This window comes from Lissotriton vulgaris, chromosome 10 (assembly GCF_964263255.1).
Source record: "Lissotriton vulgaris chromosome 10, aLisVul1.2, whole genome shotgun sequence".
In the NCBI taxonomy this organism is placed as follows: Eukaryota; Metazoa; Chordata; class Amphibia; order Caudata; family Salamandridae; genus Lissotriton; species Lissotriton vulgaris.
In genome coordinates this window covers 656,244,567-656,266,890 of record NC_141698.1, presented here as the reverse complement: position 1 = coordinate 656,266,890, position 22,324 = coordinate 656,244,567, and the positions used below count along the sequence as shown (strand labels likewise).

The 22,324-nt window shown below is 45.5% G+C and overlaps 1 protein-coding gene across 1 annotated transcript in view; it reads left to right on the top strand.

The window, feature by feature from the left end:
- Positions 1-11,034: 11,034 nt before the first annotated feature.
- LMBR1 (limb development membrane protein 1) overlaps positions 11,035-22,324 on the top strand; it is an 802,485-nt gene continuing 791,195 nt past the window's right edge. Inside the window, exon 1 of the mRNA XM_086941490.1 lies at positions 11,035-11,280. Coding sequence (XP_086797616.1) covers positions 11,218-11,280 — 63 coding nt within the window. The 5' untranslated portion in view covers positions 11,035-11,217. The remainder of the gene's footprint in view (positions 11,281-22,324) is intronic.

Here is a 22,324-nt window from a genome sequence, read left to right as displayed (position 1 = left end):
CAAGATGGCTGGACGAACACAATACCCCATACCAGCCAAGACCACACATTATTTGGGAGTTTTTTTCTCTCCCAGAGGGGAAGAAAAAAGTAAATGCACCCAAGGTCAGTTGCAAAATCTGTGGCGTGCAACTTTCCAGGGGAAACCCAAATAAAAAATATTCATTTGGGAACCACACAATGATACGCCAAATGCAGCGCAAACATCCTATAAACTATTCTGCTGCAGAGATGAGGGAACTGGCCAGTAACCCACCCCGATCAACAAGAACCAGCTCAAAAGGGAAGCAACCCACTGCATCTGCACCAGAGGAAAGTGAGACGATGCTGTGCATTCAGCCCCGATTCGCAGATTTCAGAATTATCTGTAAATATTGTGGGAAGACCATCTCCTACGGAGAACAGAGCGTAAAGCTCATCGTCCTTGCTGGGGACAACCATAAATGCCCCAATCAACCCTAATTTTTTCTTTTCTTTTTGTTTTTTGCTCCAGTTGAGCCATTTTCAATTCCCTGTTTTTTCGTTTTTCCCCATGAAAAATACAAAAAAAATCTAAAACTGTTCAGAAAATTAAAAAAAAGTACAAAATGTTCAAAAAAACAATATAAAAAATATAAAACAACAAAAAGAAGAAAAAAAGCAGTTCTTTTTAGAACTACCTCCAATTTCTAAAAAAAGGCTACATTTTTTAAAAACTCTATCATTCATTTTTCCCCATGGTACGCTCTCCGGTCTGCTCCCCGGTGCGCGTACCGGGCACTCCCCCCGCGCCAAACAAAAAAAAATGTTTCGCCCCGCGGGGCCCTTTTAAAGCCCCCACATCAAACCTAGGGGATCAGGGGGGGTCTACCCTGCCCCCTTATGGTCATTTCCCCCTTTGTTTTGGCCACCTCTTGTGTCTTGATACTACCGAGACACAAGATGGCGGCCGCTCCGGACTGTTTTGAATGTTTACAGACACCCAAGAGCCAATCAGATTTCCGTGCGCACCTCGCGCGCTCCCCGTAGGGCGTACTGGGGCGCTGCCATAGATATATATATTTTTTGAAACCTAAATTACTCAAAATCCACTGGAGCACATATCTTGAGACATAGCAAAGGCATATACGCAAGGACCGTACCGGCCACACAGGAGGAGGAATCGCTATCGTCCATAAGAAATCCATCCATATCTCAACCAGCTCTGACGTCAACCTCGCCAACTCTGAACACCTTCACTTCCAGATCCACATCGACCCCAAGACCACACTCAGAGGCACCCTCCTCTACAGGCCCCCAGGACCCCGCGCACAATTTAGTGAGGACATCACGGACTTCATCACTCCACACGCGCTCCCCTCCAAAGATTACATCCTTCTAGGAGACCTCAACTTTCACCTTGAAAAGAACAACGACCGCAACTCCACCACCCTGCTGGACAACCTCGCCAACCTCGGACTTAAACAACTGGTCACTTCCCCCACCCACATCGCAGGTCACACCCTCGACCCTATCTTCACCTCCAGCAATCATGTCTCCTTCAGCCACACCACGAAGCTCCTTTGGACTGACCACAGCTGCGTTCACTTCACCTACAACAAGCCCAAACCCAACAACCACCCCCAACCAACTCTGCAAAGAAACTGGAACAAAATCACCATCGACCAGATCTCCTCATCGCTTCTGCTAAACCCCCCAGCCCATTCATCTAACCCCGACCAAGCCGCCACCAACCTCACCCTTTGGCTATCCAACAGCGCCGACATCCTAGCACCACTGAAAAAACGACAAAGCAAACTTGGCAGCAAGAAGGCCTCATGGTTCAACGATGATCTTAAGAAATCCAAGAAACTCTGCCGCTCCCTTGAGAAGGCCTGGAAAAAAGACCCAACCACCAGCACCAAGGACGACTTCAAAAACGCCACCCGCATACACCATCAACTGATCCGAAAGGCCAAGAAAACCGCCTTCAAGGAACGACTAGATAACAACGCCCACAACAGCAAGGAACTTTTCAACATCGTCAAGGAATTCACCAATCCCTCGGCCAACTCCAACGACATCACCCCCTCTCAAGCCCTCTGCGACTCCCTAGCCTCATTCTTCCACAACAAAATTGCAGACATCCACAACAGCTTTGACAACCAACCCAGAGACCAACCCACCCAACCATCTGCTGGACCTTCACCACCCTCGAACATCCTTAATGACTGGAACCCAATCTCCACTGAGGACACTATCCGCCTGATGAACTCCATCCACTCAGGATCCCCCACAGACCCATGCCCTCACCACATCTTCAACAAAGCAGACTCCATCATAGCACCACATCTCCGAGACGTCATCAACTGCTCCCTCAACTCCGCCACCTTCCCGGAGAGCTGGAAACACGCTGAACTCAGCGCCCTTCTGAAAAAACCCACAGCGGACCCCACCGAACTCAAAAACTACCGTCCCATTTCGCTCCTTCCATTCCCGGCCAAAGTCATCGAGAAAGCTGTCAACAACCAGCTCGCCGCCTTCCTCAAAGCCAACAACTCCCTCGACTCCTCACAGTCCGGCTTCCGAGCCAAACACAGCACTGAAACCGCCCTCATCGCAGCAACAGACGACATTCGAACTCTACTGGACAATGGAGACACAGTCGCCCTCATCCTCCTCGACCTCTCCGCAGCCTTCGACACAGTCTGCCATAACACCCTCCTACAGCGCCTCAGAAACATTGGAATCCAAGGAAAAGCACTAGAATGGATCACCTCGTTCCTCACCGGAAGAACCCAGAGAGTCCGCCTTCCACCATTCAAGTCAGAGGCCACTGAAGTCATCTGCGGCGTACCACAAGGATCTTCACTCAGCCCCACCCTTTTCAACGTATACATGAGCCCCCTCGCGGCCATCGCCCGCCAACACAACCTAAACATCATCTCCTACGCGGATGACACTCAACTGATCCTATCACTCACCAATGACCCTAGCACCGCCAAAACCAACCTACATGAAGGAATGAAAGAAGTAGCCGAATGGATGAAACACAACCGTCTGAAACTGAACTCTGATAAAACAGAAGTCCTCATCTTAGGTTCCTCCCCCTCCGCTTGGGACGACTCTTGGTGGCCAGAAGCCCTTGGAAAAGCACCCATCCCAACAGACCACGCACGGAACCTAGGCGTCATCCTGGATTCCTCACTTTCAATGAACAGACAAGTCAACGCCGTCTCCTCATCCTGCTTCAACATTGTTCGCATGCTCAAAAAAACATTTCGTTGGATCCCCACCGAAACTAGAAAAACGGTCACCCACGCACTGGTCACGAGCCGCCTGGACTACGGAAACACCCTATACGCCGGGACTACCGCTAAACTCCAGAAAAAACTCCACCGAATCCAAAACGCCTCTGCCAGGCTCATATTAGACACCCCGCGCAAAGAACATATCTCTGGCCACCTGAAAAACCTCCACTGGCTTCCCGTCAATAAGAGGATCACTTTCCGGCTCCTAACCCACGCACACAAAGCACTCTACGAAATCGGACCAGAATGCCTCAACTCACGACTGTCCTTCTACACCCCCTCCCGCCAATTCGTTCTTCCACCCAAGCCCTTGCCACTGTTCCTCGCATCAACAAGAACACCATGGGAGGTAGATCCTTCTCCTACCTGGCAGCTAAAACCTGGAACTCTCTTCCCACTTACCTTCGCCTTACCCAGAACCACCTAGCATTCAGAAAGCAACTTAAAACGTGGATATTTGACAAGTAACTCCCCAGCCCTTCTTAAGCGCCTTGAGACCCTCTGGGTATGTAGTGCGCTATATAAATTCTTTGACTTGACTTGACTTGACATATCGGGCTACCAGTCCCTACAAATTTGCCAAGTTTGGTGTAAATCCATTCAGCCGTTCGGGCTAAAAGTGAGGTCGACCGCCCTATGGAAATTAACATGGGGAAAACGCGTTTTGGGACCCCCCTTTTATCTCAGCCCCCGCTTGACGAATCCCCCCCAAACTTTCAGGGAAGGACTGGAGCTCGAAGAGGCCATTTTGAGGACATTTTCAGGCAGATTCGTCAACCGGCGCCAAAGTTATTCCAAATAGAATTTAGAGAATTAACATTGAAAAAAATCCTAACTATAACTACCTACTGGCGACCGTTAAACAACGGAAAGCAATCACTAGCTTGCAACAGGACGACTCTATAGTGATAAAGCCCTCCGACAAGGGCGGGAACGTTGTTATCCAGAGTCGTGAGCAGTATTGTAAGGAAGCCCTCTGTCAATTACAAGATCGCAACAACTACGTGCCTACAACGGAACGAGAGTATCAGGAGAGTATTCGGGATTACCACTCCCTTGTCGAACAATGGTATGGAAAAGGAATACTAAGCAGGGAGGAATACTTATTCCTACAGAATAAACAACCGAGACTACCGAGTTTTTATCACCTCCCAAAGATCCACAAGCACGCCACGCAACCACCAGGGAGACCTATCGTGTCATCCATCGGTGGATTAACTGAAAAAATGTCGAAATTCATCGATTCATTTCTGGCACCATGGGTTTTGCAGCTAAGTTCTTACACCAAGGACTCCAAAGATTTTTTGAGGCAAATACAAGGCGTGGAATGGGAGGATGATTTACTGATGATCAGGATGGACATCTCAAGCCTCTATACGAGCATCAGACACCATGACGGAATTGCAGCAGTTAAGACTTTTTTGAATCTACGACCCGCCCGATACCTGGAGCATAGTAAAATGATTTTGGACTTTATATCTTTTTGTTTAAATAACAACATTTTCATCTTCCAGAATCAACGATACAGGCAAGTAAGGGGGACAGCGATGGGCACCTGCTTCGCCCCCAGCTACGCGAACCTTTTCGTAGGCTGGTGGGAGAAGCAGGTGGCCTGGGCAGATGATAAAACCCCTTGGGTGGACAATGTGATATGCTGGAGAAGGTATATCGATGACCTCTTCCTTATTTGGAGGGGGTCTGAGCTCTCAGCACAAGAGTACATTACGATTCTTAACCAGAATGACCTTAACCTGCAATTTACCTGTTCGATGAGTAAGAGAGAGGTCAGCTATCTAGATCTCAGGGTTTTCGTTGATTCAGGCACAATCCAGACCGCCCTCTATAGAAAAAAGACGGCGGGTAACTCTGTCCTCCACGGACGCAGTAGCCATCCGACCTCCCTGGTTAAGAGTATCCCCTACGGGGAACTGTTGAGGATTAAGCGCAACAGTTCTCTGGAGAAAGACTATGCAGAGGCCGCACAAAAAAGCGTGAGACGCTTTATATCTCGTGGCTATTCTGCATCTACCCTCCAACAAGCTAAGAAGAAGGCAGAGCAAGTTGAAAGACATACCCTCTTACAGGACAAAAAGATCAATACTCCCAAAGGTGGGAGTGGCATCATAAGACTTATCACTAACTATTCAGTGGCAGCAAATAAAGTGAGAGCAATCATGGTCAAAAATTGGGGGATCCTCCAATCTGACAATGTAATTGGGAAGGACCTACAGCAACATCCCATGATAACTTTCAGAAGATTAAGATCACTAAAAGACAGACTGGTCACTAGCCACCTACCGAAGGGCAAGTCCAAAGGAGAACTGCAGGCAATGCATGGCTCGTACCCATGCGGGAAATGCAAGGCCTGCAGCAACAGCCAGAGGGTATTAAGTTATCAGGTGCCACATAGGGAATCTAAGTTCATCACTTGTTCAACCACATTTGTGGTATACTGCCTGAAGTGCCCCTGCGGACGGATGTACGTAGGAAGCACCACGAAAGCAGTTAAGCTTAGGATCTTAGAGCATCAACGGGCCATTGCTAATAAAGATGAAAGCTATCCGATGGCCCGGAATTTTGCGAGTCACCATAACAGCGATAGGACTCAACTTAGCTTCTTTAGCTTAGACTGCATCCCTCAAGACATTAGGGGTGAAGATCTGAAACGGCGGCTTAGACGTTTGGAGTCACGATACATTATCGACCTCCAAACCAAGTCACCAGGAGGACTTAATGCAGGGGAAGAGCTATTATCACACCTATAAACACGATCCCCGATCCCTGAACTGTGTCACTGTCTGTAGTAAACTCAAGTTATACTGAAATGCTGTTGATATCATTTGGTTTACAGATGTAACCCCCCCCTCCTCCCCTTTCTTTGACTTAGGGTCTAATTTGGTATGGCAATGTAAATTCTGGTATTTAATTTGTGTTTAATTACGGCCATCCAGGCCTCAATCGTTGCCATGTTTTTGGAGAATATGGGGATTAGGTTACTTGAACTGTATACCAACGTGGAAATGTTCAGTCGAGCAATGACTCTTATGCTGATTTATGATCTCAGGTATAATTTGTAATTAACAATCGCCCATCCAGGGCTCAATGTTTTGAAACACATATTTTCATTAATAGACATGATTGAAGATGATTAATTGCACAGCTATGTACGCATTGCTCGAGTAAGTTTAATTTTTTGCACTGTAAATAGCGTTATTTCATCATTCCAAGATGGCGCTTTGATTTGCATTATGATCCGTTTTTTGTTTCAATGAATTATGCCTTATTTAGCTTCCGCCTTGCCGTCGCCAGCTGACACTGACGAAGGCAAGTGCTGAAACGCGTCTGATTTGGATTAATTTTGCGCTAAATAAACCTAACTTGGTTTAAATCTCTGCTGTGAGTGCCGATCTGTTGCTAACTTGTTGCCGGTCGCCAGTTGCAGAATTGCGGAGCTTCAATATATATATATATATATATATATATATATATATATATATATATATATATATATATATATATATATATATATATATATATATATATATATATATATATATATATATATATATATATATATATATATATATATATATATATATATATATATAAAACTTTATTTCAGTTTTAATTCAAAAACCACAAAAGTACAGCTACAATAATATAGAAAATTCAAAGTTCTTAAAATACATGTCATAACAGGATACAAGGTGCAGAGTATAAATCCATCATTTCATAAAAACCAAAAATATATAATTAAGTCAAATTGTGCCTACAATTTCATAGAAAATTTCATTAAGTAAAGACCATTACAAATCCATGCATTTTCTGTATTTAACAGTTGATTTTAGAAATTCAAGGACATGGAGAATACTGTCATTGTACAAAAGTTGTAAATACATCAAGGCTGGTCTGATCTGAGTAAAATTAAGTTTTCTTAAAAGTGTCACCAGATAGCGTTTGCGGAGGTATTCATAAAAGCTGCATAAAAATATAAAATGCAGCATATCCTGCAGAGACTTTCCGTCACAGCCGCAGGGAGTGCAACTTTACTAAAAATAGCAGATTTAGGCCAAATAAGCAAAATATGAAAGAGATTCAGCCTAAATCTAGTCAATAAGAATTTTTCATAAGAGGTCAGAGAGCCTGTTAAATAAGGCTCAATAGATGCAGATGTTTTTAGCATAACGTATTTTCTGACACTCGGCTTCTGGATCTCAATGGCTTCCCTCTGGGTCTCCCTATCCACGAGATAGGACAGTTTCATTGCCTCCAGGTCCCCTTTAACAATGCTACTAGGGTTTTCAAACAATTCAGAACGACCCAATCTGGAAAAGCTAGACTTTAAATATTTCATCCATGGGATAGCTAATACATTATCCTGAGACAGACAGTCTTTCACAATTAAGTGCGCCAATGGAATATCAGGATTCAGCCAAAGTTTTATCCAACAGGTCAGTGGACGTAATGAGAAGATGTCGCTTACATATTGTGTTCCAAATTCTTCATGGACTGCTAGATTAGACGTGCCCAAGGGGACACACAGGAGACGCTTCATAAAGAACTTCTCCAAAATCTGGAGCTGCTCTCCTGCGACATACCCCCATATATCACTGCCATATACAGCCGTGGCCACTGATTTAGCATTATATAATTGCAGCATTGCACCAGTTGTTTTTTTCCCCAGTTTGGATGCAAAATTGAAAATAGATGCGTTCACCCTGACCAGCTCTCTTTTCTTTTTATAAAGCAGCGGGCCCCAATTTAACTTACTGTCAAAAAGGACCCCGAGACAGGAAAACGTCTTTGATGTGGGGATTACTGCTTCATCTACTTTAAATAAAAAATTCCTACTGGGTTCTTGACCTACTTGCATCACAAATGATTTAGAATTATTAATCATTAAATCCCTATCTGTCATGAAAGACTTAAAAGCATTTAAAGGAGCTTGGAGGCCCCTTTCAGTCCTCGATATGAGTACTGCATCATCTGCATATAATAGGACTGGAATACCCCGGCGACCGACTCTAGGGCAGTCAGCAGCCACCTCCTGTAAAACGCTATCCAGGTCATTAATATAAAAGTTAAAAAGAAAAGGAGCCAATATACAACCTTGTCGGACTCCTTTTCTGATATTAAAATTATTTGTCACGCTCAGATCATGGGAGAATCTAACATTAGCTCTAGTATTGCTGTGAAGGTCTACTAGGAAGTCAACAATACCACTGTCCATCCCCTTCGCCCTCATGGACTGCCATGTTTTCCGCCTGTTCACACAGTCAAAAGCTGAGGACAGGTCCATGAAGGCGAGGTGGATGGTACCCCTGTGAGCCACTGTGTATTTGCTTAAAATTAAGAAAAGGTTAAGGCATTGGGTTATTGTTGAGCGACCACTGCAGAATCCATACTGGGAGATGGACATGATGTTATTTTCCTCCACCCATGATGAAAGTCTCTTCAGTAGTATCCTTCCTAATATTTTCACCATGGAATCAATTAGTGAAATAGGTCTATAGCAATGTGGGCTACATTTATCCCCTTTTTTTACAGACAGGGACAATTGTATTTCCATTATTGGCAGGTGCCTGGCTAGCAGTTTCTTCCAGAGGATAGTTGTACAATTGCTCGAAATGTACTTTCCAGTCCTTCTTGGGTATATGGCATTGGGATGTAGCTTCCTCCTAGCTGGATGAAGCATGGATGTGTCTTAGCAGGAATTCTGGTGAATATAAATTTCCAATACATGTCATGGTTTTAAATTTGTCTCAAACCTGTACTGTACTGATCTCAGCGGACCATCTGGGCGAACATAGCAGGGCTGTAAGTGGGGAGAGATCAGTAACACAATCCCCCACCTCTACATGAGCTATGTGTGGTTGAGGGCGGAACCAAAATGAGGCATAATGGACATTTACACAAATAATCAAGTTCTACATCAGAAGTGACAAACTCACCTAAGAGTATACAGACATCACAATTCCATTCCTTTTGGAGATACTTGACCACAGTGAGTAAATTGAGTGTGACTCAATAGAGTTTTTCACAGATTTATTTGTGCTCTAATACACTGTCTGGTTTCCCTCTTCCTTCCTTCTCTACTGTCTGAATAATTTTGCAGTTTGGTTGTGTTTTTTTATTTTTGGGTACATTTCTATTATTATTTTATTCCTCTTATCACCATATGCTAACATTGCATGTTTGGATCGATAATGATATTACTGGTGCGTTTCACCTTAAGGTGGCCTTTTTCTCTTTCTTGAACTCACTATCTTGGGTGATAGTGATTGTGACCATTGTACACTCCGCTTCATTGAAGTATAATGATGCCTTTGTATCTGTTTATTATACCCCCGAGGAAGTCTTGGGTGAATGCCCATGTAAGACGAAACACGTGTTGGATGAAAAAAATAATTAGAATTGAAATACTCATCTGACAAGCTCTGACACAATAAAGTATCAAGAAGAACATTGGAGAAGACCACTGTGTGGATTTATTTTTGGCGTTAATATAGGAGCATTGCTCTGGCATTGATTTTGTTTTATATGTCACATGTGTGTAGACTGTGTCTGCCCTCATCTAACAACGTTGGGTGGTTGTTGTTCAATGCCCTTGTGAGCACTCTTATACATGAGTGAATTGAATTAATTGTGCTAATACATCTAGGAGCATCATATTGCGCAATCATTACCCCACCACCAGTCAACTTTCTAGTTTTCCTTTCATTAACAGGCCCAGGTCACTTGCGACACCTGTTATGAATGGGTGGCATGTGCATGTGTGTCCAGCCCTCATGGGAGTGGCTGGAAAGACCAGTGCCTGCTGAGACAGACACTAGAACAAGTCTAGCAGGACAAAACAAGCCCCACCTGCCAAGCTTGTAGCAGAAAAAAAGCAAAATGATAACATCCAGTTATCATTTTACTTTTCCTTTATTTACACTGCAGCAAAGCAACGGGGCGACGTTCCTCCGGCTTAGGAGTCGCCCCTGCTATAGAACCACCGGCATAGATTGGTAATCATTGTGGGTCAGAGTTGTAATTTACAGTCAACAGTTACGGATATTGACATTGAAAATAAAAATGCTTTCTTTAATACCTGTGGTAACTTTGTCTTTTCATTATGCAGCAAAATCCTATTTGAAAACTAGAACAGGCACGTCTATAAAAAAGTCTCGGTGCAAAGTATTTCAGCATTAATATAGTTAATTTCCTAAGTATCAAATGCGCCTTTTATTAAATAATGCATTGACGGTATTTGTGCTAAACAAGCGGGAACATATATTCCTCGACAACCTATGACTACGCCAACTACCTTAAGAAATTCACCGAAAAAAGTGAAGCAGTCCAAATAAGGATGTTTTGGGCAATAGCCAGGAGGCGGGGCGAGGGAGTCATAAACGTTGAAAGAGGACTATTATTGACAAATCATCTTTTGAAACACTATTTCTATTCTAAATGCGGTGGACATTTTAGTCCTTAAACGCAAAACGCAGAGGTTGAATGACTACCAAAATCTGTTTTTTAAGTTAAGAATGTATTGTTAATTATCCAATAAATATGACAGCAACGGTTCTAGAATATCAGACAAAAGCAATATTTCTAACATTACTTAATGAATATTACTTAGGTTCTTGTCTGGTCCTGATAATATTTGACTGAAACGAAAATGTACTTGGCATTGAGTTATTGTTGGTAAATAATGAAAACTGTTTCGTTCCAAGATGGCGGCAATGTACGTGAAGCTACCATTTCCATTTGTGTCCGTCCTCTCTTTTACTTAAATCGAGGCGGGGTTTAGCGAGGACCTCTCTGTGCTGGAGAAGTGACAAGAGTGTCTCGTTTGTTATTATTATTTTTTTTCATTGTTGCGACCCCTGACAAGCCCCGCCCACCCGGTTGGGCGGTTGAAGCAGGTGATGGTGGAAAACAGCTGGGCGTCAGTAATATGAAGAATGGACGAGGACGAAGTCAACATCAGGGAGCAGAACTTCCACAGTCAAGTGCGGGAATACATAGTGAGTACTTCACAGTAGCATGGGGACAGTGCAGTAAGAGGAGGTGCGTTTGTGGGCAGCATGCGAGAGTTCCGAGGCAATTTAGAGAATGACAGTAGCTAGTGGATATGCTGCAAACTAGCGGCAACCGCCTCGGTCCTCAGCAATTGCCCAGTTGCATTTGTGGTCAACTATTTATTGGCAACGGCCCGGGTCAGCAATGGTAGTTGGTCATTTACACCAGTACCATTTGCGAGTGTGACTAACAGTTACATGGTGGTTGCAGCTTGGGGTTAGCAGGAGATGGGGGCAGGACCATTTATAAAGGCAGATTGCGGGTTCAAATGCGTGAGAAGGGGGAGGGAATTGAGGGCAACAAAAATAAAAATACATCATAATAAAGAAAGCCGGGCTGGAAATCGTGTTGGAGTCGAGGATGTCCGTGTGCCCTACAGGTTGGCAATACGATTACAAATTTTGACAGCAGATCAGTTCATTAGTCCCCAAAATGTCTGTAAAAAATTAGAAATTCCTCTTTCTAATTTCCTCATATGTGGGGGTTATGCACTAGGTGGTTATATTTGCGTTCTCTTTTTCAAAGAGTTAATGTTCCTGCATACATTGCTGTGATCTTGAACTTACTGCTTCGTCTGAGTTATTGCTTGGTTTAAAACTCTTGTGTTTTCGCGAATTATGCCTCCAGCTATTATTATTCACTTTCAACCTTTGAGGTGGTCAATTGTCCTGGTGGAGAGGTGGTCTACCAATAGCCTAGCTGCGGACAGATGGTTTCATGATTCAAGTGCGCCAGAAATAGCAAATGTAGCACCATGAAATAATGTATACGCGATAATGAGTTTTCTACATTATTGCATCCTGAAACTATATGCAATATCAAAAACATTCTCTACATCCCTAAACTCCATCACGAAAAACTGCCCTTTCAATTAAAACTTTTAATTTTAGCCTCTGCTCTTTTTAGGTCTCGCCTAGGCAGCGCGCATGTGTTGCTCTAGGAGATGACCTTTAGAAATTGGTCACTTCTTTTCAAACGCTTGTGCTGGCATCCACCTTGCGGGAGCGAGCAGCGGCGCGCAAGCTCATTGAATACAGATGGCGCATGCACCGCTGCTTGCTCCCGCAAGGTGGATGCCAGCACAATCACGAGTGCCCGAAAACAGTTGTTTGCGTTTGCCTGGTTGCCCTTGCTAACTCTTCTCAACTGCTTGTCTTTGTCGCTTTCTCTTCTGAACGTGTTTTATTAAAAACTTTTTGCTATCCCTTCTCAACTGCTTGTTCTTCCATACGTCAATATGTCAGCTGCACATTTGGCAATCTCGGTAAGAGACTTTGCTTTTGCACACGCTCCCAAACCTGCTATCACCTGATCCTTTCTGCACTACCAGGACATTCGTACTGGCGCTTTTTTAAAATAACAAACTTCGGATCATTTTCTGATCATAAATCATATTCATTAACAATTACCAAATGACACGAAATTGTGATGCCACCGTTGTTACCTTTTGTTGTGCCCTTTGCTGCTCTTAAGTACTCCCTCCTTTAGAATGCACATTTTCTGATTTCTCTTAAACACCACCTCCAATTCTTTTTAGTTTGGGTTTCGTCAACCAACTCCATTCCAAGATGGCGCTTAGTTTCTGTATTTTTCCCTTTGACCCGGAACGAGAGGTATTACAATATGCGCACATGCTCTATAAAGCGCACTGCCCCCCATGGTCCGTTGCCCATGCCAACAGATCACTACAGACTTCTTTAATTCTGTCACGCCGCACGACAAGTAAGTGTCAACTTGTGCCACCCACTCAGGGGGACTGATCCTGACCCACATAGAGATTTGTTCTGTACTGATAGTGCGCTGGTTCACCAGCTCGTTTTACCATACTCGCCTAGGCCCATAAACATACACACTTTGAACAGGTAACCCTTGCTAATTAGAGCTCTTTCAATTAGGAAGATAATGAGCAAAGCAAAAATAGGCAGAGATTTTATGAGACTGTCTTTAAGCATCTGAACATAGGAAGGGTAGAAAAGAGAAACAGTACGATGACGTACCCACACAGATTATATTTACCTAGAATGGTGTGAAAACCAACCCTGGCCACGGGCTGGGATAAAGGACAGGACTCCCGAAAGTTCAGGTGCCAACAGGATAGAACAGGTTCAGATCAGGACAGGTGAAAGCCAAATCGGGATGGATGCAGGTCAGAACAGGTACCCTCAGCTACAAGTGCAACGCCAGCGTCACACCACTCTCTGCGGCTAACAGTCAGATCCCGATTGGATTATCGGTCTCCTCCCTAACCCCGATTGGGTTATCGATTCTTCTGACAGAGTGCTCCGCCAGCACCTCTACTCTCGATCGCCTATTGAGTGCGTTGGGTCAGTGATAGGTCAGCTATTCGGACAAGTCGGACAATCTAATAAGCTAAGCCTACCTTAGGTATACCATTTTCCAGGGCAGTGTACCACCCCAATGTTGCAAATTGTGTGTTCCCTCAATTTTATTGGCCAAAAGGCGAGGCGAGGTCATCACACCATACCAGTTATGAGGTCATTTAATTCAAATACTTAAATCAACATTCCCTTCCATAATTTTATTTTCCCATGCACTTTTGTTCCACCCGGCAATGGATGTTTCAATTTTGTACAGTTAACTCCCTTTTGAGAGGTCGAAGGGTGAGTTTCCCATGGGCTTCACTGGTAAGACTGTCGTTGGCAGAGTTTCAATGCCACGGCTTGTGGACTCTCGGGATTTTGGCACATGCAAAGTCTTGGGACCCAAGATGGAGCAACAGTGTACTTGATTGGCTCGAACACTAGCTAATAGCAAAGGCAAAGATGAATAAATGAATGCACTGTATACCACTTATCTCTACTCTATTCCCATTACTTTATTTTAACTTTAGCGTTAAGAATTTAGCAGAACAAACAGTTTAGTTAGAGCAGCAGTGCAAGCATTAGCATGTGAAACATAGAGCAGCCATCTTTAGTTCTAGTGCGCAGAAGCAAAGATTTCCCTCCAAAGCAGAGATGTCATGTCATGTCACGTGAGTGTGACAGACGCAGCCGCAGTGAAATTCCCACGTTGCAGTGGACAGTTAAGTGAACTCGAGTTACTGTTAGTAGAAGCACATTAAGAAGCCTCCCCTAGATACTAGAAATGTTGTGTGGTGCAATTATTAGTAAACAAAACATGTTGATTAATACGGTTTATGTTATTTCGAGAGGATTGAATCCAAGCAAGTCTCTTTACGTGCGAAACCTTGCTCCATCAGTACAGAGTCCGGGATCGCTCTGTAACCTCAAGTGCTTCCCCATGAAGCTGACCTGACTGCTTCATCTTTCTCTTTTTTTCCCCTCCACTCTCTAGTTCAGCCACATTCCGGCCGACTGGGAAAGGACCTACCCCAGTTGCTATCTGTAAAACGGTATATGGCTATCAAGGAAAGCAGCGCAGTCATTGCTCCCTTCCCCTCATGCACTGACTCTATAACTTCATGTCTCCCGCACTAGTCCTCATGACGTGGACACAGTTACTCTTCCTATCTATTCCGGATAGGTCTTTTCACCTCACAGTATTTTGTGAGCACCCACAGAGGCCTAATCTATAGTGACTTCACAGGAACATAATGTATCCCTAGCGCCTCAGGCCGGATAAACGCCAGTTAAACTTGTTAATACTAAGGAACCGGCCCTCATGTCTTGCGCACCATGACCTATGCATACTAACCTACCACTGTGTATTTCCCCTGATCTACGTGTCTCTACCCGGAACCTTGATATTGTATCGCTGGATCGCATATGTAATATGCTTTTACAATGTAAAATTTATATTTTCCTTATGTAATGTTGTTGATCTTTGTGATGCAACATATTATCCATGCAATGCTGTGTTATATTCCAAACCCTGCATTATGGTGTTTTATTTCGAATGCCTTCCCCTCTTGTCCCCATTTTTTTTTTCTTTTTCCTTTTTCTTTCCGTTTTTTTTCTCCCGTGTTCCTCTATGCTTATGACATGTTATTTATGGCTGCTGCCATGCCGGCGCTCACCATATGGACTGTACTTACCGATTCTTCTTAACACATTAATGTTTGTCCTCAAAAAACGCTTTTTCACGGACAACTCTCGAGTCTGTCTTCTGACTTCTCTCTTCTCTTCTTCTCACTTGCCCCCAGATGCATCAACAACCCAATTTGCGATTCCTTAATAGCGAAAAATACCGATTCGGTATTAAGGAATTGCAAAATGGAATGCATCAAGAAATCACTTAAAAAATAGCGATTTCTTAGAATTCCTTATTTGCGACTCGCAAATTGCAAGTCGCTATTAAGGAATACCTCCCCATTCATTCCTATGGGCCTAGAGGCCCATAGGAATGAATGGGAAGACAATCTCAATTTGCGAATCGCAATTAGCGATTCGCAAATTGAGATTGCGATTTTAAGGGTGCTATTGCACCCCTGAAATTGATATGTGCACATATGTTGCGCACACACATGCCCTTAGGGCATGTGTGTGAGCAACATGAAACTTTGAAAAATGCACGTTAGTGCATTTTTCAAAGTTTTTGCAAATTACCATGAAGTTGTACTTCCCTCCTCATATTGTTCTTTTTTTTATACACTCTATAGAGCCCCACCTCCTTTCCATTCATTTCCCACTCGCCTTTCTGTGATTCCTTTCCTGTTTCACTTCCCTCGCTTTCTACTTTCCCTTCACACTTGCTCTGATCTTCTTACTACCCTTTGGGACCTTATAAGTGATTGGTTATCCAGCACAATATCCTTAGCCATGCAACAGTTGATGTTGTTGCACCAAACACTTATAATGTCCCAAAGGCTAGACCTGTTGGCTATGCCAATGCTTGTTCTTTCAAATTGCCCTCTTTCCTTTCTATGCTCAGCATGCCTCCTCTCTCTCAACATAACCTACCGTGTCACATGCATCTTTGCATTAATTTCTCTTATTGTACTAACGTAGACTGAACATAACTCATTTACAAGATCACATCATCTCCTCCTTCCTCTCATAGTCATACCCTTGCAACCTAACAATACCAAATCTCCTGTAACTCATCTTTTAATCACATCAAATCTGCATGAGCTCCCATACATGCCATTCCCTCCCCTGACCCCTACTTAATGGTGGCCGCTGCGCGACAGGTTGAGCAAGACCTCTGACCTCCTGGTCAGGAAACTCTGCTCTCTCCTCGCACAGCTTGGTCGTTGCGCCGTTGCCCTCAGCACCTCCCTAGTCACAGGTAGGTGTTCGAGGACCTCCTCCACCCGCAGGCTCCTGCCTGCGCCTCACCCCTGGTGGTCCAGTGGGAGAGCATTGCTCTTCTATTGGTCTGCTCTGCCAGCCTTTTCTGTCTGCCTGGCTTTTGTCTGTCTGCTTTGTCAGTTTGCCCCCTGCTTTCCTGCCCTGTTTGTGCACTTCTGCCTTTCTGTGCCTCTTTGTCTATTTGTGTTTTTGCCTTTTTGTCTATTTGGGCTTTTTGTGTCTATTCGTCTCGTATTGTGCCCTTTTTCTCTCTCCTGTTTGCCGTTTTCCTGCTGCTGTTGCCCCTGCGGCCACTCCTGCCGGTTCCTGCCTCCCAGCTGCGCTCCCTCCCCTGTCCCCTACTTAATGGCGACCGCTGTGCCGGTGTGCCAAAGGTGCGGCCAAGTTAAGCCCGTCTGCGCCCTCCGCTACCAGCCCCAGGAACCCTAGTCCTCCAACCACCCACCGATACGACTCAGCAACCCTCCACGCACTCAACCCCGGTGGAAACAACAACTGCCAGCTGTCGACGCCGAACACCACCCACGGCCAGTTCTCCTTCTGACACTTCCTCCGCACCTTCACCCATCTCCGGACCCCCACGGCTACCTCCCACCCACTGGGAACCATTTCACCCAAACCCCTGAGCTGCATCCTCCTCAACGTACGCTCCCTGCACAAACATGCAGTAGAAATCTGGGCCCTCCTTGATACCCTGTCGCCAGACGTCTCCTTCCTCACAGAAACCTACACCAATGCCACCTCCGCCCCTGACATCGCTACCAGCATCCCCGACGGCTAAAAGATCCAGAGGCAGGACCGCCTAAACCACCCGGGAGGAGGACTGCGCAGACTAGCTCGCCCCCTTGGGATCTCCGACAGCACCCCACGAAATCCACCTGCTTCACCACCGATCTCCGCAAATCCAGACGCACCTGCAGATGTCTTGTGAAAGTATGGAGAAACAGCAGAACCCAAGAAACACGGACCAGCTACAAGAACACCATGACAGAATATCACCAACGCATCAGATCCACTAAAAGAAATTTAATCCAGGACAAGATCCTCTCCAACTCCAGCAACTCGAAGCAGCTCTTCAGCATCATAGAGGAATTCAACAACCCCCCCAGTGAAGCCTCCAATGTCACTCCCTCCCAGGACTAATGCAACAAACTCGGTTCCTACTTCCATCTCAAGATCAAGTCCCTTTACGGCAACTTCAACGAACAGAAACAAGACACCAACATCAGACCTACCTCCAGCAGTGCCAGCCTATCTCCGCCTGGACCCCGGTCACTACAGAAGACACTACCACAAGCAAGAAGAGCATACACTCAGGAGCCCCCATGGACACCTGCCTGCCGCACATCTTCCTCAGAGGCGCCGCCACCAAAGCACCCGAACTACGATGCACCATCAACTCCACACTTGAAAACGGCACTTTCCCAGATGACTGGAAACACGCAGAAGTCAAGCCCCTCCTCAAGATGCCCTCTGCAGACCCAACGGACCTCTAAAACTACAGACCCATTTTGCTCCTCCCTTTCGCAGCCCAAGTGACTGAGAAGATCGTCAACATCCAGCCTACGAATTTCATTGACGCCAACTCCATCCTTGACACCTCCCAATCCGGATTCCATAGCAACCATAGCACCTAGATTGCCCTCCTAGCCACCACAGATAACTGCACTCTCCTCGACCAGGGCCACACGGCATCTCTCATCCTACTAGACCTCTCTGAAGCCTTCGACATAGTCTCCCACTGTGCACTCACCGCCAGACTCCACGACGCTGGCATACAGGGAATCACCCATGACTGGATCCGTTCATTCCTCTTCGGCCGAACACAAAGAATCAGACTCCCGGCCCAAACCCACAGAGATCAGCTGAGGAGTACCCCAAGGATCATTGTTCAGCCCCACTCTCTTCAACCTGTACATGGCCCCCCTCACTGCCATCGACAGCACGGACTCATCAAAGTATCCTACTCCGTCGACACCCAGCTCATCCTCTCCCTCACTAAGGAACCTGACGCCACCAGCCTCCGTGTCCGGGAAGAAATGAAAGTCGTTGCATCCTGATTGAGCAGCAGTTGCCCAAAGCTCAACTTGGAGAAGAAAGAATTCCTCGTCCTCGGATCTACCCTCACTGCATGGGACAACACCTGTTGGCCCACAGCCCTCGGGAACCCCTTACACCCACAGGCCACCCCCGTGACCTCAGCATCATACTAGACTCCTCCCTCTCCTTATGACCCGACAGATCAACGCCGTCTCCTCCACTGCTTCAACACTCTCCGCATCCTCCACAAGACCTTCAAATCGATCCCTCCCGAATCCACAAAGACAGTCACCCACTCACTCATAACCAGCAGATTTGGACTACCGAAACTCCCTCTAATCCGGAATCAACAAATCTCTGCTCCAAAAACTTCAGACCATCCAGAACACCGCTGCCAGACTCGTCCCCCGCATCCCACAACAAGATCACATCACCCAGCACGTACAAGACCTCCACTGGCTCTCCATCGAGAAGAGGGACCTTCAAACTACTCACGCCTACAAATCCCTCCACAACACCGGTCACCAATATCTCAACAAAAGAGTCTCCTTCTTCGCAGCCAAGAGAAGCCTCCGCTCCCCTGACCTAGCCTTTGCCGAAAGCCCTCGCATCCGCAGATCCAGAATGAGTAGATGAGCCTACTCCTACATCGCGGCAAAGACCTGGAACAAACTTCTGCTCTGCATCAGACGTCCCCCCACTATGCAAGCTTTCAGGAAGAGCCTCAAGACCTGTCTCTTTTGCTAAGATGGAGCTGCACGGCCCCCCTCCCTCCCCCGGTGCTTTGAGACCCTCACGGGCGAGTAGCTCGCTTCACAAATCCCTGGTTGATTGATTGAACAATCACCAATAACCGTGGATTAACAACTAACTTTGGCGTCCTGAAACACTTCAACGCCATATCAGGGATAGAAAGCGCTATACAATTGCAATAGATTTCTACCTAGATTGTGAAGAGGCAATATAGATTCCTTTTAGGAGAATTTTGTATACTCTAAGTAAAGGCAGGGTTTAAAATGGGAAGAAAAAAGTGGGGATCTTTAATAAGGATGTGGCCTATTTTAATAAAGGAAGTGGCTCAAACATGTAAACAAGATTTCTGTGATTTCCATAGTGTTCCACCCGACCGGTATTTTGGTCCCTCTCTGAGATTTTTATTATTGCACCCAGAAATAGAACACAATTGGCATACACCTAAAATCACCCAGGACTACTGGCTTTGACTATGGTTGTTCGCTGTTTAAGATAATTGAGTAACAACAATGACTTAGTTGTAATTCATATTTTAACTGTTTTCATTTCTGAAATTATGAGACTGTGTATTAAATATTACTGTGGAAAGGGTAGCGGGCTTCAGAGTTTCTCAATTATTCCTGTTATGTTGAATCTTTGTAAGATAAGTGCGCCCTTTTTCGCTCCAGATCTCAATCTGCATATCTTACACCTCATCTCTTTCCTCTCCTTCACCCTCCATTCTTTCTCTTCTGAATGCACTTCCTCGATCTCCTTAATTTCACCATACCCAAAGACACAACGCACCCACTTACTTACCTGCGTTCTGCAATTTCCTTTACTTTCACCTTGTCTATATTTTGCCAACTGTGTACCTTCTTATTGCACGGAATCCTGCACAGAAAATCAATTGCAGCTTTATTACTTGACCATTACTGTGTGTGCTCTGCAGAGAGACCAATGATTGGATAACCAAGTATTCTGAACAACTTTCTGATCTACTGACAGGCACTCTGAGAAACTCGCACTGCCTTCAGGCACAACTCCAGGGAGCACCCTCATGGCTCAATATAAACTCCTGGAGGCAACTTGGTTCAAACGCAACATCCTGTAATTGACAAACACTCTAAGGGAATACAAGATTAAACACGTCAAATATAGACAGGAACTAAATTGCTGACATGGATTACCTAAACGTTCTCTTTCTTTGTTCAGAAGTCGAAAAGTGCTTGTGCCATTAAAGATAAGGATATAAATATAGGGCATGCTAGGGACTCACTTCAACATCTGTTTTAATCACTACCAGACCTGAGACCCAAAGGGACCCGGCCCATGTAAAGCCCAGAGTAAAGAGAGTCCTTTTTTTTCTTTTTTCAACATCTGCGTCAACAGAACACAGACCTTGGGGATAGTATCTCCACTGTTCTGTTGGTTGTCCTGTATTGAAAGCATTGATCATACACTTCCTTACACTTCCCTCCAAGCCTACGCGCCTATATTCTTGGACATCATGAGAATGTTTGACTTCATAGACCATAACGTGCTAATGGAATCCCAGGCGTCATCGGATGAAATTGGGGAGGGGGACAGGTTATCAGTTTTATGTTCGTCTACTAGAAGGGGCAATCTATCTGATTGTCAAAGACTATTGTGAACTTACATTAGGCTTACAGGCGACCCATAGTTTACCATTGGTTGTTTTATTGTCACTATTATTTGTTTTCTTCTTATTCAGTGTCTTTCCTTCCTTTTCTTGTGTTTGTCCATCCCCTGTAGAATAGTTTAAGTACAATGTTTTTGATTGACTGACTCATATCCTTTTACTGCTCACATTTAGGAAGCTATTGTTTTGATTTCCATTCAGGTCTCCATGAGAATGCATGTGTTCTAGCTCTCTCCCTCGTGTGCTGCTTTTCCCTGCCTCAAATACCCCTTTTTAGGTTTCGACCTGGCGATCTGCGCAAGCAGTTCGCGCAGGTGAAATCTATTGTTTACATATATTGCTTCAGGAACGTCCCCCGGCTCCCATTGGCTAGCTCCATAAATGGAGGCTAGCCATTGGGAGCCAGATCTGTCTGTCAAGGCCGGACCAGATTCGGGGGCGTTCCCGCGATTTTTTTCCCTCTCCACCCCTTTCTGAACGTCATTGCGGCGGTGGGTGTGTGCATTTTTTTTTTTTGTTCTCGTCATGTTTACTCCATTTCCACCGTGCCTTTTGCAGGGCTGGGCTGTGCACTGAGGCCGCTGATCAGGTAAGCAGCATTTTTAAATATTTATCCCGTTCCCGACCCCCCCCCTCCCGCTGTCCGTGTGTCCGTTTTGCCCCCTCCCCATGTGTCCGTTCCGCCCCCTCCCCGTGTGCCCGTTCCCGCCCCCTTCCCTTTCACTCCGTTGCTTGTGGAAAAATCGCGGTTCAGAGTTTTGTTGTTATTAACTTTCATTGTGCATATCTATTTTTATGTGGCAACACATTTCTGACCATAAATGACTTACTGCGATGTTCTTGTCGCTTTTCAGCATTAGAAGCGTTACACCCGGATCAGTGAAGTACATATGGGGTAGCGGCCCTGCTCACTCACCCGTGGTCTGGTTTCTGCTCGGATTCTCCTCGGCCGCAACATGTCCAGTCACGTTGCGCCTTGTATGGACCAGGTGCCCTCTGTTGTCCCTGCCCCAGGAGCGTGGGGCTCCCTGTGGGACTCGCTCCCCCACAGCACTGCTGGACGTGCCGCACTCCCAGGGGAAGGGCCCCTGGTCAGGCTTGTGGATTGCCCTGTGGCTGCTCTGTGCCATCCACTCCACGGACAACAGGCCCTTCCCGGGCAGATGTGAGGCTGTCTGCATTCCGACACTTTCGAAGTACTCCACGAAACTATGAATCACTCCCCGAGCCGCCGCTGCACTTGCTGCTTCCACACACTGGCTATTGTAACTTTCGCCAGTGCCTGGCCCTTAAAAGGCGGATCCCAGGAAATGATGCCTCGGA